The sequence below is a fragment of the Rana temporaria genome, chromosome 1 (genome assembly GCF_905171775.1).
Source record: "Rana temporaria chromosome 1, aRanTem1.1, whole genome shotgun sequence".
Taxonomy (NCBI): Eukaryota; Metazoa; Chordata; class Amphibia; order Anura; family Ranidae; genus Rana; species Rana temporaria.
In genome coordinates this window covers 140,356,061-140,373,176 of record NC_053489.1, presented here as the reverse complement: position 1 = coordinate 140,373,176, position 17,116 = coordinate 140,356,061, and the positions used below count along the sequence as shown (strand labels likewise).

Sequence of the window (17,116 nt, the reverse complement as noted above, 5' to 3'; positions counted from 1 at the left end):
CTGGAAAAGCAGATAGAATTACGAGGGAGCAACAGAGAGGAGATAAAAAGATAGTCAGCGAGTGGGCATTTTGTCCTGAATAAGCAAGTCTCTGAGGCTAGCTTAAATAGACCGTAGGCTACAGTTGCACGAGCATTTTGCCATGCTAAATATCCCCTGGCAGGAAAATACAGATTTGCGCTGCTGGGATTGACAGCAGTGGGGGAATAGTAGTGGTTGCCGAGCCCACACACGGCAATAAGAGGCTATCGGCAACCACAGCTATTTGTGCCTGTTCGCACTTTGTGTGGGTCCAGCTGCGATCACCAAAGGTGAACAGACACAAATAGCTGCCGCCGTCCTACTGCCATCCGTATGCAGCCGCCAATCCCAGTGTCCAGCAGATTCCTGCTGCTGGGAATCACAGCATGGCCAAAACGCCTGTGCAAATACAACCTTAAATAATAAGTACTCACGTCCACAATATGCTGCAAGTGGTCATTTCTAAATTATATGAAAGGCGGTCTCTGTATTCCTTTTCTCAGGAAAGCTAATGTCAAAGAGTAAAAAGGATATCTGCTTTAGCAAAGTCTCTTATCCCACACTGAGGCAAGCCTGGAAAATTCTGCATGCAGAAGTCCAAGTAAAACCAATGGGCCAGTTCAATTTGAAAGCACACTCTGATTGCATTGTCTCTCTCTTCACTGGGAATGTGTAAAATAAATCGGCTGTGGAGAAAAAAAAAAAATGTGAAAATATGAATACAGTTGAACAAAATCGACAGAATATAAACAACCAAACAAATCAGGAATACTACAATGTCAGGGTCACACTATGTATGTGTTATCTGTAGATGCCTTACATGGGCCAGGTAGTAGTACACATCCAAGGGTTCTATTTTTAGCACTAGCTAAAAGTTTCCTTTACAAATATTTAGAGACCATGTTCCCAACTAAGAGCTATTATTTATGTATTACAGGTAAGTGTTCTCTCTCATACACAATGTATATGCACACGTACTAGGGCCAATTTGGTTAGGAGCGAATTAACCTACCAGACTGTCTTTGGAATGTAGTAGGTAACCAGAATACTCATAGGAAACCCACGCAAGCACAGAGAGAGACCATGCAAACTCCATGTAGATAGTGTGCTTGCTGGGACTCCAACTAAGGACCCAAATGCTGCAAGGCAGATGTGTGCCAACTATCAAGCCACTGTTAGAGTAGTGAGGCGCTGACAGTTAACTCAATCTAACCAATATGTGACGTGAACTCTTGTGGTAGGCAAACCTAGTAACCATCAAAATAAGAATAGTGACTTCAATGCATAAACCAAACTGAACATTACTGGTGTAACCTCGAGGCTAAAAGCAATCACTCTGTGATGCCCCTAATCATCCAGCGATCGTCACACTCACCACACTGTGTTAAATCAGCAGCAATAGAAAATAGGCGTATAAACATGCAATATAAATAATGACCCAAAACATGTAATAAAAGTGATCCTAGTGCATTAACAATAACGTGTGTCTCAAGGCTGGACACCTAACACACAAATCTAAACAATATAATGGTGCATGTACATTAGGGCTGCTTATTGTTTCGATTAATCGGATAATAGCCTTAAAAAAAAAAAAGACAAAAGCATTTTTACATTTTTTTTGGGCAAATTTGTTGTTGGGCAGATTACAAAACACATTACATGCTTTTCTGCAGCTTCTCCATTGAAGTATATTAAACAAAAATAAATAAAAAATAGCACCATTTTGCGTTAAAAAGTCCTTGCCCTTTCCAAATACGCAGCAGCTGAAAATAAATCATGGATGTGAACGTGTCCCATAGGAAAAAGCACCAAAAAACAGGTGTGACCCCAGGCCTGAGACGTTTAGTAACATAATGGGGTTAAAAAAATCAAATATAAGTACAAAAAGAGCAAATAATCGCTACTGTAAGGGGTTTATTTTTTACTGTGGGACAGTGAACGTAATATTTACAGTAGCGATTTGCTTTTTTGTACTACAAAGGGCTAATTTTAGTTTTTTTAACCCCATTATGTTACTGGCCGATTAATCGATTATGAAAATTATAATCGATTCATTTCATAATCAATTAGCTGTCGATTAATCGATTGGTTGTTTCGGCCCTAATGTGCATTGATACAAGTCCTTATATAAAAAGTCCTTTTTTTGAGGTAGTACAAAATATCCCTACACCCTTAGTGGTGATTATTCATAATTAGGGATGAGCCCAATGTTCGCCGAATAGCAAACAATTTGGGGTGCTTGTGGCAAATTTCGAAAAGCCACAGAACACCCTTTAAAAGTCTATGGGAGAAATCAAAAGTGCAAATTTTAAAGGCTTATATGCATGGTATTGTCATAAAAAGTGTTTGAGTCCTGTCCCAGAGGACATGCATCAATCCAAAACATTTTTTTTAAAAACGTCCGTTCAGGAGCAGCGATTTTAATAATGATTACAGTGAAACAATAAAAGTGAAATATTCCTTTAGATTTCATACCTGGGGGGGTGTCTATAGTATGCCTGTAAAGTGGCACATTTTTCCCGTGTTTAGAAAAGTCCCTGCACAAAATGACATTTCTAAAAAGGAAAAAAAATAAGTAAATTTAAAACTACTCGTGGCTATAATAAATTGTCAGAGAGGAGAAGACTGCCGCTCCAGGTGAGTGCACTGTGCAATCAATGTCCACTCAGAACCAGATGGATGGCGGCAATGCATGGGTTCCCCCCCCCAGTCCATTACCAGGGCCTTTGGGTCTGGTATGAATATTAAGGGGAACCCCAAACCAAAATTTGAAAAAAAAAAAAAAAAAAATTGCGTAGGGGTCCCCCCAAATTCCATACCAGGCCCGGTATGGATATTAACCACTTCCCATCCCGCCTATTGACATATGACGTCCTCGGGCCTCCCCCTGTGTCACTCTGGTGCCGATGCGTGCCCCTGTCGACCCTGATGTCCGCCAGGTACCCGAGATCGGCAGTTACAGAGCCAGGGACGTGGATCTCTGTGTGTAAACACAGAGATCCACATCCTGTCAGGGAGGGGAGACCGATCGTGTGCCCCTTGTACATAGGGATACCGATCGGTCACCTCCCCCAGTCAGTCCCCTCCCCAGGGCACACTTTTAACCCCTTGATTGCCCCCTAGTGTTAACCCCTTCTCTGCCAATCACATTTATACAGTAATCAGTGCATATTTATAGCACTGTCCGCTGTACAAATGGGAACGGTCCCAAAATAGTGTCAAAAGTGTCCGATATGTCCGCCGCAATATTGCACACAACCACCATTACCAGTAAAAAAAATAATAATAAAAAAATTCATAAATCTATCCCCTATTTTATAGGCGCTAACCAATCACTATACGTTTATTTCAAATTTTTACCGAAAATATGTAGAAGAATATTTCGGCCTAAACTGAGAAAAAAAAATGGGATATTTATTATAGTAAAAAGTTGTGTTTTTTTCAAAATAATTTTTTTGTTTATAGCACAAAAAATAAAAACCGCAGGGATTATCAAATACCACCAAAAGAGAGCTCTATTTGTGGAGAAAAAGGACGTCTATTTTGTTTGGGAGCCACATAGCACGACCGTGCAATTGTCATTCAAAGCGTGACAGTGCTGAAAGCTGAAAAAAATCCATACCAGACCTTTATCTGAGCACGCAACCTGGCAGGCCGCAGGAAAAGAGGGGGACGAGAGAGCGCCCCCCCCCCTTCTGAACCATACCAGGCCACATGCCCTCAACATGGGGAGGATGGTTTGGGGTCCAAAGCACCATGTCCCCATGTTGATGCCCGGCGAAAGACGCTACACCCGCCGTGACAGCTCTTAAATAGCTCAGGGCGGGGCTACCGTATTCGGGTGACCCCGCCCCCCTCTGACACAACAGGGAAGCACTGCAGGGTTAAAAAGTGACATGTACGGGTGACCCTGCCCCCCTCTGACACAACAGGGGTTTTAATTACTTTTATCTGTATTGCCGGGACCCGACAATTCATTATAGCCGCGAGTAGTTTTAAATTACTTTTTTTTCCCCCTTTAGAAATGTCATTTTGTGCAGGGACTGTTCTAAACACGGGAAAAATGTGCCACTTTACAGGCATGCTATAGACACCCAGGTACGAAACTTAAAAGGAATATTTCACTTTTATTGTTTCACTTTAACCACTTAAGAACCGCCGCACGACGATATACGTCGGCAGAATGGCACGGCTGGGCACAGGGACGTATATATACGTCCCTTTTAGGAGCCCAGCCGTGGGTCGCGAGCGGACCCGATCGCCGCGTGTGTCCCGCGATCGGGTCACAGGAGCTGAAGAATGGGGAGAGGTGTGTGTAAACACACCTTCCCCGTTCTTCTGTGTGGCAATGTCAGTGATCGTCTGTTCCCTGATATAGGGAACGACGATCACTGACGTCAGAAGTCCAGCCCCGCCCCCCTAACAGTTAGAAACACACAGGAGGTCACACTTAACCTCTTCTCTACCATTGTAATTTTCACAGTAATCAGTGCATTTTTATAGCACTTTTCGCTGTGAAAATGACAATGGTCCCAAAAATGTGTCAAAGGTGTCCGCCATAATGTCGCCAGGAAGTCTGCACAGCTCTGCGCTAAGCACAGGGAGGGAAACATTTCCCGATCTCTGCAGCCGCGCATCGAGACAATGGCCCAGATTCAAGAAGCACTTGCGCCCGCGCAACCATAGTTGCGCGGCGCAAGTGCTTACTTGCTCCGGTGTAACGAGTGCTCCTGATTCAGGAACCTCGTTACACCGACTGCAGCCTAGGATGTGACAAACATAAGCCTCTTTATGCCTTCACATCCCAGGCTGCATTCTTGCGTTGGCCGCTAGGGGGCGCGGCCATTGTGATCTGTGTATAGTATGCAAATTGCATACTACCACCGATTCACAAAAGTTGCGCGGGCCCTGCGTACGCAAGGTACGGAGTTTCCGTACGGCGCCTTTAGCATAAGGCTGCTCCTGCTAATAGCAGGCGCAGCCAATGCTAAAGTATAGCTGCGCCTCCCGCCCGTGAAATTCAAATTTCACGTCGTTTACGTAAGTGAACCGTGAATGGCGCTGGACGCCATTCACGTTCACTTAGAAGCAAATGACGTCCTTGCGACGTCATTTGCCGCAATGCTAGTCGGGAAAGTTTCCCGACGGAGCATGCGCTGTTCGCTCGGCGCGGGAGCGCGCCTAATTTAAATGATTCCCGCCCCCGGCGGGATCATTTACATTAGGCAGCCTTGCGCCCGGCTGTTTAGCATATTGCCCGCGCAATTTACAGAGCAACTGCTCCGTGAATCGCGGGCAAAGCGCAATATTTGCGTGGGCGCAGAGAAAAAAATTTGCTCTTTGCCCACGCAAATATTGCGCGATTCTACCTGAATCTGGGCCAATGTCTCCCTGCCTGTGATTAGCGCAGCGTCGTGCAGACTTCCTGGCGGGCTCTGCACGTGGACTGTGCTCACACACAGAAGCTCATCCTTAGCCTCCACTCACGCCCTGTGCGTTACATCACGGTCATGTGACTTCAAAGATTGTCCGTTACTCGGCTTTTTAATGTGTGTGCACTGTATGAATACCTTGTAAACATCCCTTGTAATAGAAAAAAGCATGACAGGTCCTCTTAAATATGAGATCTGGGGTCAAAAAGACCTCAGATCTCATATTTAGACTTAAGTGCAAAAAAAAATTTTGGCATTTGAAAAAATGACAACTAGAAAATATTGCTTTAAGAAGCATGGGCGGAAGTGACGTTTTGACGTCACTTCCGCCCTGCTATGCTATGGGGACGGGTGGGGGCCATCTTGCCCTCACTCGTATCCCAGCCGAGCAGGGGACAGGACCCGATCGCCTCTGCCACTACCGACGGCTCCGGTAAGCGGCGGAGGGCGCGGGAGGGGGGGCCCCTCTCCCGCCGCCGATCATGGTGATCTTGCGGCGAATCCGCCGTGGAGACCACCGTTATCGTGTACAGGACCGCTCACAGTAAAGATTGATACCTCGGTTGTGGCAGCTGCTGCCATTACCAAGATACCCATCTTTAAAAACAGGACGTATATAGTCGTGAGCAGGTCCTTAAGTGGTTAAAAAGGTGGAAAAAGAAACAGTGCTGATAATCAATCAGTGCAGACCTTCCATCAGGAGAGCAGCCGATCGACTCTCCTCTACTTGCGTCTGTCATAGAAAAAGCTGATACACTGTTTTTCCTGTTTACATCGTAATCAACTGTGATTGGACACAATCTGTCAGAGGCTCTTTACCGAGATCAGTGTTGCCGTGCATCAGACTGACACGCCACACCATCAATTGCTGCGCTGCGCGCCCCCATGGGCGCACGTTGGCTGTTATCCTGAAAGACTTCATATGACGTTCAGTCAGGATAACGTAACCACCGCCTGGTCATCATTTTACTATAGGCCAGGCAGGAAATGTTTAAGGGAGAGTTCAGAGTCCAGCACTACACCTAGAACCTTTGCATGCAGAGATGGGCTTTAGAGTTGTACCATCTCTCTCTTCTCCCCTGTCAGAACGGGGATCTGCTTTGTTTACAATGGCAGATCTCTGTTCTGGCTCTCTGTGGAACGATCGTGGGTGGCCAGCGGACATCGCAGCCGCCGACAATGCGCATTGGCTCTGGCAGCACGCGCCTGCAATAGCTATTAAATAAAGTGCCGTACCGGTACAGCAATTTGAGCAATAGAGCTTTCTTGCCGCAGTATGGTCGGGAAGTGGTTAGGTATGTGGCTGACTAGTGCATGTTTTAGAGAGTTGGGGAATATGCTAGAAGAGAGGGAGAGCTTGAAGATGTGGGTTCGAGAGTGTAGAATAGAGCCAGAGGGCGCACGTAGCATTTGCCAGGGAACAGGATCCAGAGGGCAAGTGGTTAGATAGACTTGATAGTAGTTAAGCAACCTCGTCTATAGTGGTGGGAAGTAAAGATTGTACCTGTGGGTTTGTCGAGCCCTGATGTTGTCCATTATATATTTCTGACCAAAGTGTTCATTACCTCTGCAGTTGCTCAGTCAAAGAGATATCTTTTTGTATGCAGGAAAGCAAATGTAATTTAATTTTTTTTTTTAATGATCCTTTGTCCAGAGGCTTATGTGTTTCTGTGAGACTGTCACTTGTAGAGCAGTAATTATTACAAGGACTGTCTCATATGGGTGGAGTGTATACAGTGACTAAGCACATATTTTCTGTAACCATTCCCCCATGTCCGCCAGGACCTCGTTCCCAAGGCAGACAGAACGGCGGTCTGCCTATGTAAACAAACCAATCAATATACTGTTATTGCAGGGCTCGAAAAAATCCCAGTCGCCATGGCGACTAGAAATAGTGTCCTGGCGACTTGGCTTGGAAGGTGGGCAAAAAAAAAACTTTTTTTTGTGAGCTGACGCCATCTTGTGGTGGCCGTTGGTATTACAAGTTAAGCATTACAAGTTAAACAGCAATTCTAATGTCATTTTTCACTATTTTTCACTGCCATCTTCTTCCCTCTAATTAGAACCCCCAAACATTATATACATTTTTTATCCTAACACCCTAGAGAATAAAATGGCGATCGTTGCAATACTTTCTGTTACGCCGTATTTGCACAGCGGTCTTACAAGCGCACTTTTTTGGGAAAAAATTACACTTTTTTTAATTAAACAACAGTAAAGTTATCCCCATTTTTTTTTATATTATGAAAGATAATGTTACGCCGATTAAATTCATACCAAACATGTCACGCTTCAAAATTGCGCCCGCTCGTTGAATGCCGACAAACTTTTACCCTTTAAAATCTTCATAGGCGACGTTTAAAAAAATCTACAGGTTGCATGTTTTGAGTTACAGAGGAGGTCTAGGGCTAGAATTATTGCTCTCGCTCTACCAATCGCGGCGATACCTCACATTAGAGGTCGACCGATATGGGTTTTTCTCTGGCCGATGCCGATATTTAGAAATCGGGACAGCCGATGGGCGATATATGATGCCGATTTTTGCGGCCGATATTTTGGGCCGATTTTTGGATTGTGATGCATTGTGGAGGAGGATGGATGGTGCTGGGCGTGGGTGGGAGATGCGTTGTGGAGGGGGGTGGATGAATGGTGCTGGGCGTGGGTGGGGAATGCGTTGTGGAGGGGGATGGATGGTGCTGGGCGTGGGTGGGAGATGCGTTGTGGAGGGGGAAAGATGGTGCTGGCTGTGCCTGGGGGATGCATTGTGGAGGGGGATGGATGAATGGTGCTGGGCGTGGGTGGTGGATGCGTTGTGGAGGTGGATGGATGGTGCTGGGCGTGGGTGGGAGATGCGTTGTGGAGGGGGAAAGATGGTGCTGGCTGTGCCTGGGGGATGCATTGTGGAGGGGGATGGATGAATGGTGCTGGGCGTGGGTGGGGGATGCGTTGTGGAGGGGGATAGATGGTGCTGGCGGTGGATGTGTTGTGGAGGGGGATGGATGGATGGATGATGCTGGCAGTGGGTAGGGGATGCGTTGTGGAGGGGGATGGCTGGATGTTGCTGGCCGTGGAGGGGGGATGCGTTGTGGAGGGGAAAAGATGGATGGTGCTGGCTGTGGATGGAGGGAAGGGGGTGGATGGATGGAGCTGGCCATGGGTGGGGGATGCATTGTGGAGGGGGATGGAGCTGGCCGTGGGTGGAGGATGCATTGTGGAGGGGGAGAGATGGATGGTGCTGGCTGTGGATGGAGGGAGGGGGGTGGATGGATGCAGCTGGCCGTGGGTGGGGGATGTATTGTGAAGGGGGATGGATGGATGGATGGAGCTGGCTGTGGGTGGGTGATGCATTGTGGAGGGGGAGAGATGGATGGTGCTGGCTGTGGATGGAGGGAGGGGGGTGGATGGATGGAGCTGGCTGTGGGTGGGTGATGCATTGTGGAGGGGGAGAGATGGATGGTGCTGGCTGTGGATGGAGGGAAGGGGGTGGATGGATGGAGCTGGCCGTGGGTGATGCGTTGTGGAGGGGGATGGATGGATGGATGGAGCTGGCCGTGGGTGGGGGATGCGTTGTGGAGGGGAAGAGATGGATGGTGCTGGCTGTGGATGGAGGGAGGGGGGTGGATGGAGCTGGCCGTGGGTGGGAGATGCTTTGTAGAGGGGGGTGGATGGATGGAGCTGGCCGTGGGTGGCGATGGGTATATATATATATATATAAAATTAGTGTGTATTCAGGAGAGGGGTGTGCTCTGACATGTACACTGTCCATTGGATGACACCTGTGAGCTCCCACGTGAGTTGGAGTACTATGTACAATCACTAGAGAGCCGAGGCACCTATCAGAGATAATAGGAATACTGTACATTACCCCAGTCTCCAGCAGCATGAGAAATGAATCCTTCAGCCACGCTGCTGGTAGCCTGCGCGCCGGCCCCGCCCCCCTACCTCGGTGGGCTGTAGCAGAAAGCAAACTTGTCACAAGCCCGAGCAGCTGCAGTACAAGTTGTCTGCGCGAAGAGATCACAAAAGCTTCCTGCATGCTGGGACGGTAGTGGGATTACTGAACATGGGCTCTAGGCTACGGCTGGAGCCGTAGCCTAGAGCCCATGTTCAGTAATCCTGCCACCGTCCCAGCATGCAGGAAGCTTTTGTGATCTCTTCGCGCAGACAACTTGTACTGCAGCTGCTCGGGCTTGTGACAAGTTTGCTTTCTGCTACAGCCCGCCGAGGTGGGGGGGGGGCGGGACCTTTTTGTGTAATATAATTTTACATAACAGGTAAATGTTATGTGCAACTATATTACACAGAAAGGTCCCTTAGTTCCTCTTCTGGCAGTCCCTTATTGGTGCTGTCCACACCTTAAAAAGGCTATGGGGACACCCGTGTGTGCACACTTCCAAACCAGGCTGTGTGCATCCATAGATGCACACAGCACTGGTAAGCCTTGTCCCTGCAGGCTACCAGCAGCGTGACTGAAGGATTCATTTCTCGTGCTGCTGTAGGTGGAGCGGGGTTTAGCGTGGCAGCCGAAAATCGGCCGATTTTTTTACAATAATCGGCCGATGCCGATTTCTTAAAAACGGACAAATATCGGACGATATATCGGTTGACCTCTACCTCACATGTGTGGTTTGAACACCGTTTACATATGCGGGCGCTGCTCACGTATGTGTTCGCTTCTGCGTGCAAGCTCGTCGGGACGGGGTGCGTTTTCTGGCTCCTAACTTTTTTAGCTGGCTCCTAGATTCCAAGCAAATTTGTCAAACCCTGTGTTATTGGGATTTTTTTTACCAAAAACATGTAGCAGAATACATATTGGCTTAAATTGAGAAAGAAATTGGATGTTTTAGAATTTTTTTATTAGGTATGTTTTATAGCAGAAAATAACAAGTTTTTTATTTTTTTTTCAAAGTGGTCAGTGTTTTTTTTTTTTTTATAGCACAAAAAATAAAAAGGTGACCAAATACCACCAAAAGAAAGCTCTATTTGTGGCAAAAAGGACATCAATTTAATTTGGGGAAAGCGTCCCCCGACCGCGCAATTGTCAGTTAAAGTAACTCGGTGCCGTATCACAAAAAATGGCCTGGTTATGAAGGAGGGGTAAAACCTTCCGGAGAGGAAGAGGTTAAGTTAGATGCACCATGACCATCTACCGTGGCACGCTACGTGTGCCCATGACTCTGGCTTTTCATAATCCTAGTCATGCTTCCATTTTGTCACACTATTTTGACATTTCATTGAAAAGCCAAGCAGATTAGCTGCTATGGGTATTTTTAAAGGGTTTGTAACCCTAAATTATTCTTTGCTGTCAGCCTCCCTATTTTAAGCTGCTATCCTGCACTGTATAAGTGTTTGTTAGACTCAATGGGCCGGATTCAGAAAAGAGATACGACGGCGTATCTCCTGATACGCCGGCGTATGTCTGAGTGCGGGGGGTCGTATCTATGCGCCTGATTCAGAGAATCAGTTACGCATAGATTTCCCTAAGATCCGACAGGTGTAAGTGTCTTACACCATCGTATCTTAGGCTGCATTTTCAGGCTGGCCGCTAGGTGGCGCTTCCGTATGTTTACGTGAGGAATATGCTAATTAGGTAGTTACAGCAATTCAGAAACGTACGTTCGGCGCAATTTTTTACGTTGTTTACGTTAGGCTTTTTTCGGCGTATAGTTACCCCTGCTATATGAGGCGTAGCTAATGTTAAGTATGGCCGTCGTTCCAGTGTCGAGTTTTGAAAATTTTACGTCATTTGTGCAAGTCGTTCGCGAATAGGGCTGGACGTAATTTACGTTCACGTCGAAAGCAATGATGTTTTGCGGCGGATTTTCGAGCATGCGCACTGGGATGTTTTCACGAACGTAAAATACGCGGGGTCAAGCCAAATTTAAATAAAACACGCCCCCAACATCCCCATTTGAATTAGGCGGGCTTACGCCGGCCCACATACGTTACGCCGCAACTTAGGGCGCAAGTTCTTTCTGAATACGGAACTTGCGCCCAGTTACAGCGGCGTAACGTATCTAAGATACGCTACGCCGGCCAGATACACTATTGTATCTGAATCCGGCCCACTGCCTCTAAACACCTTTTTGTAAAGTATCTCCAGGCCGGTCACGTGACTCCCGGCCACGCTAGCACTCTGACCCAGGGTTTCAGCAGGAGGAGCCGAGCTTTCCCTCTGACGTCAGCCGGGAGTCACGTGACCGCCAAGCTTGCAGCTCAGCCACTCCTGCTGTAGCCCTGGATCGGAGTAGCAGCACAGCCACACTGTCTGTGATTAGCGCTGCGCAGTGTAAGCTTCCTGGCTTCCTTACTGACCACGGTGTCAGGGCTCAGCAGCCATGATAAACTATGGTCAGTTTACAGGGGGAGGGGGGGGGCAGGATCAGGCAGGTTTTTTACAGCTTAGAGATGGGCAGGTTAGACAGCTCAAGCACTGGGCTGTTTAACCTGCTATAAGGAAACAGGGTCTCTATTTTTTTTTCAGGGTAACATATCAATTCTCCTGTCCAATCTGTCAGATTTCAGATTGCCAGTAAAAATGCACTCAGCAAATTTTCTATGTGTTACCAATAAAAAATCTTTGGGCGAGGGTGTAGGTTGTTGGGTCACGTGACCAAGCTTCCTGTTAGACCCAAAATATAGGTATAACATGAGACGGTCACAAAGGCGGACGATGCCTGTCGGTCAGGTGGGGTGTTGGTCCTGCGCTCTCTTGAACAGCTCCAGGCCCTGCCAATATCTGACACTTCCAGAAGTGTCGGACAGCTCTGCCCCCTCTGGTTCATCCCGCTGATCCCTACATCTGTCCTGTAGTAACATAAGAGGTGGGCAGGAGAAAACATGGCACTCAGAAGGGAACACATTATCTGACACACCCGGAAGTGTCAGGCCTGGGGCTGTTCAGGTGAACACAAGCTTTCCAGAAAAGGAAGGAGTATGCTTATATAACAGGCTGACAGGGCGAGTTTTCATGACTCTGATAACACATATAAGTCCACTTCTTCAGCAGAACTATAATTGCCATCAGGCAGACAATGCTGAGCCTTGTAGTGCCCCAATACAAGCCCTCCAGCCCCAGTCACCTGCACAGGTCGTCCAGGACCCCCTCGGGAACCTCCACACGCTTGTTCTCCATGTTGAACACAGGCACATCCCGGAGACACGACGACCCCGGAGCCTGAGAGCCGCGGACACCGCACTAAGGAGGAGGAGGAGCCGGAGGAAGAAGCGAAACAACAACAATAACACCAAGACTCCTTCACCATCCCTCTCCCTGCGTCACGTCCGCCGCCAACCCTTCACAGGACGCAGTCATTCGGCGGGATCTCCCTGAGCCAATCAGAGCGAGCAAAGCTGAACCGGAAGGCGAGCAAGGAATTCTGTGGCCAATCGTAGCACAGCATCCAGGAAACCGCCTGGCTACCCTTGGCAACAAGGAAAAAGATAATTTGGAAGGCATATATGGCAATCTCAGGCGAATTGTCCTGATGGCTTTGTGTCCTGTGATCACAGCTTGTCACACAGCATCGTCAGGAATGTGGCCATAGATTTGTCTCGTGTCATCATCACGGTGTGCATATAGATGGTGCTAGAAGAGCTCTGATCTCCTGAACATGGGTGACAGGGACACTGCTGATGCTATAAAGCACAGCTCCCAACTGTCCCTGATTCAGAGCATTGTCCCTCTTTCATCCTCATGTGTCCCTCATTTTGGTCTGATCTATATAGTTGTATTATATATATAAAATGCACTTTTTATCTTTCAAAAAGTGTTTCCCAGTGCTAAGCCTTTTAATGCAAATTCTAAATTGCTGCGTTTGTAAATTTTAAGAGGCAATATAAAGGAATAGTAGTGGTAAAGAAAGCACTTGTGGATTTAATTAACCTTTTTTTTCCGGTTAAGTCTCCTTTAAGGGGGTGTGGCATGGGGCGTGCCCTATGCCTTCATACGTTTGCTAGTAGGTGTCCCTCGTTCCCATCTCAAAATGTTGGGAGGTATGTATAAAGTACCAGACAAACCTATATATACTGGGGTAGATTCACGTAGGGGCTCGCAATGATACGGCGGCGCAGCGTATCGTATTTACGCTACGCCGCCGTAACTTACAGGAACAAGTGCTGTATTCACAAAGCACTTGCTCCGTAAGTCGCGGTGGCGTAGCGTAAATGAGGCCGGCGTAAGCGCGCGTAATTCAAATGTGGAAGGGGGGGCTTGTTTTATGTAAATGTATGATGACCTGACGCCGTCCGTGTACATATCCCAGTGTGCATTGCTTCCAAGTACAGCGCAACGATGTATTGGTTTCGACGTGAACGTAAATTACGTCCAGCCCTATTCGTGAACGACTTACGCAAACAACGTAAAAAATTCAAATTTCGAAGCGGGAACGACGTCCATACTTAACATTGGCTGCGCCTCCTAATAGCAGGAACAACCTTACGCCGAAAAAGCCTAACGTTAACGACGTAATTACATTGCGACGGGCGTACGTACGTTTGTGAATCGGCGTATCTAGGTAATTAGCATATTCTACACCGACAACAACGAAAGCGGCCAGCGTCAGAATGCACCCTAGGATACGACGGCGTAAGAGACTTATGCCAGCCGTATCTTAGGCAAATGTCGGCGTATCTAGCTTTCAGAATACAGAAAGTAGATACGCCGGCGCAGATTTGAATTTATGCGGCGTATCTATGGATACGCCGGCGTAAATTCTATCTGAATCTACCCCACTGTATTAATTAGTTAGACCCCAGTAGCTAGATTCAGAAAGATTTAGGCCGGCGTATCAGTAGATACACCGACCTAACTCGGAATCTGCGCCGTCCTAAGTTTAAGTGTATTCTCAAACTGAGATACACTTAAACCTATCTAACATACGACAGCCTGCGCCGTCGTATCTTAGGGTGCAATATTTAGGCTGGCCGCTAGGTGGCGCTTCCATTGAGTTCGGCGTAGAATATGTAAATCACTAGATACGCCTATTCACGAACGTACGTGCGCCCGTCGCAGTAAAGATACGCCGTTTACGTAAGGCATTTTCAGGCGTAAAGTTATTCCATCAAATAGCTGGACTAGTCAATGTTAAGTATGACCGTCGTTCCCGTGTCGAAATTTGAAAATTTTACGTCGTTTGCGTAAGTCGTCCGTGAATAGGGCTGGACGTAATTTACGTTCACGTCAAAACCAATACGTCCTTGTGGCGTACTTTGGCGCAATGCACACTGGGATATGTACACGGACGGCGCATGCGCCGTTCGTAAAAAACCGTCAATCACGTCGGGTCACGAGTAATTAACATAAAACACGCCCCCCATCCTCATTTGAATTAGGCGCGCTTACGCCAGCCACATTTACGATAAGTTAGGAGGCAAGTACTTTGTGAATACAGTACTTGCCTATCTAACTTACGGCGGCGTAGCGTAAATACGATACGCTACGCCGCCTTAAAGATGCGGCGCCCTTACTGAATCTAGCTATAGGTGGCTAACCTGTGTCCCAATGACAGTTATTGTAGTTCCCCTGCAGACTGTAGTTATTACTTTGGTGCTTACTCTGGCCAATAAAGGAAACTTTTCTTTAGGCTCTCTTCTAGTAGTTAAATGGTTAGGTTTATTTCTTTCACATTACAGTGGAACCACGGTTTACGAGTAACGCGGTTAACAATCGTTTTAAAAGACAAGCACATTTAAAAAAAAATCCTGACTCGGTTTGTGAGTGTCTCGCAAAACAAGCAGAATACATGCTAATGGGATGTGCAGTAACGCATTTGGCCAGAGGTGCGGGGGCACTGTGACACTCGGAGCTGTTCGGAAATACTCGGAATCACTTGGAAATACTCCGTTCCCAGATCTTTCCGAGAGTTTACGAGATCAGCCAAGCTGTCCCCAAGTATTTCCGAGGCTCTCTGGCTCCCCCCACCTCTGGCCACATGCGCTATTGCATGCCATAGAAGTCAATACAGAACAAATTATCTTAGTTTCTATTGACTTCTATGGGGAAACTCGTTTTGATATGCAAGTGATTTGGATTACAAGCATTCTCCTGGAACGGATTATGCTTGTAATCCAAGGTTCCACTGTATGTTAATTTTCCTATGTGTAGCACCCTCCTGAGTTCGGAGAAGGCTGCAAGGTAAATTTATTTAGCAGAGGAGGAGGGGTCCATTATTTAGGGCTGTTCAGTGTCTCACAGGCTGCTGTTCTGCTACTTCCCCCTGTCTTGTAGACCCCTCAGAAAGTAACAGTCTGCATATTTTTGGGGCTCTGGCTAATCCCTGGGAAGGTGTGCCAGAAGGTGGAGGGAAAGTCCATAAATATTCTGAGCCTGTCAGGGCTGGGCTCAGCCCTTCCTTCTCTGTGCTGGCAGCTCAGCTATCAGCTAATTGCCAGCTCCCATCTTTCCACAGTGATCCACCTGTTGATGATCCTGCTCGTCAGCTCTGCCTACTTAAAGCCTTCCAGTTCATTTGCTCTTCGCCTTCGCCTGTGTTAACATCACAAGAGACTTTCGGCTGTGTTCCTGTTGAAGACCTGCTTGACTGACGTTCCCTCTGGCTACAGATCCTGCTTGCTGTACTACTACCTTATCACTGGCTCTTGGACATTGGCTTGGCCGACTACCCGACCCGGTTACTGAACTCTGGCTATGTTTTAACTACGCTTACTCTGTTTACCTTTTTATTTTTATTATTAAACAAGTGTGATTTAACTGTGCTTCTGTCTCGGTCTGATTGATGGCTTCTGACAGAGCCCTGGCAGCAGAGAGTAGAGTTTCTGGGTCAGAGCTGCACACTTTGGCCCGGATTCATCTGGAGATACGCCGTCGTAAGTCCAAATGTGTACCGTCGTATCTTTAAGTGTATTCTGTTAACCAGATACGCCTGAATTTGGCCAAGATACGACCAACATAAGTCTCCTACGCCGTCGTATCTTGGGTGCATATTCACGCTGGCCGCTAGGGGCGCTTCCGTAGATTTACGCCTCGAATATGCAAATGACCTAGATACGCCGATTCACAAACGTACTTGCGCCCGTCGGATTTAGCTACGCCATTTACGTAAGGCGTATGTCCGGCGTAAGTTTACCCCTCATAAAGCAGGGGTAAGTCATGTTAAGGTATGGACGTCGGAACAGTGTCGTATTTTACGTTGTTTGCGTAAGTTGTACGTGAATGGGGCTGGGCGTAGGTTACGTTCACATCAACAAAGCATTGAGCCGACGTATCTTAGGGAGTATTTGCAACGTGATTCTGAGCATGCGCCGTTCGATCGGACATGCATTTACATGGGGTCACGCTTAATTACAATACAACACGCCCACTGCCTTGCTACTTTGAATTACGCCGGCCCATTTACGATACGCCGACGTAACTTTGGGAGCAAGTGCTTTCTGAATACAGTACTTGCCTCTCAATGTTACGTCGGCGTAGCGCATAGAAGATGCGTCACGCCCGCTCAAAGATACGACAATGTATCTGAATCGCAGCCTTTGTTTTTATCTACAGACATAAATCTGGCATAAACATGCACTCGTATAAAAAAACACACAAGGAAAAATGCACCTTCAAAGGCTACCAATTTAAAAATGTATATATTTATTGGACATAATATATCAGTATTGTGTTAATGTGGCACAGATAAACCCCCCACCCACTTGAGGTG

The 17,116-nt window shown here is 47.1% G+C and overlaps 1 protein-coding gene across 1 annotated transcript in view; it reads right to left on the bottom strand.

Annotated features, from left to right (window-relative positions):
• The window catches only part of DCP2 (decapping mRNA 2), a 60,109-nt gene extending 47,341 nt beyond the window's left edge, over nt 1–12,768 (bottom strand). Inside the window, exons 1-2 of the mRNA XM_040343557.1 lie at nt 12,536–12,768; nt 556–707 (exon numbers count right to left, since the gene is read on the bottom strand). Coding sequence (XP_040199491.1) covers nt 556–707; nt 12,536–12,588 — 205 coding nt within the window. The 5' untranslated portion in view covers nt 12,589–12,768. The remainder of the gene's footprint in view (nt 1–555; nt 708–12,535) is intronic.
• Between the last annotated feature and the right edge of the window lie 4,348 nt (nt 12,769–17,116).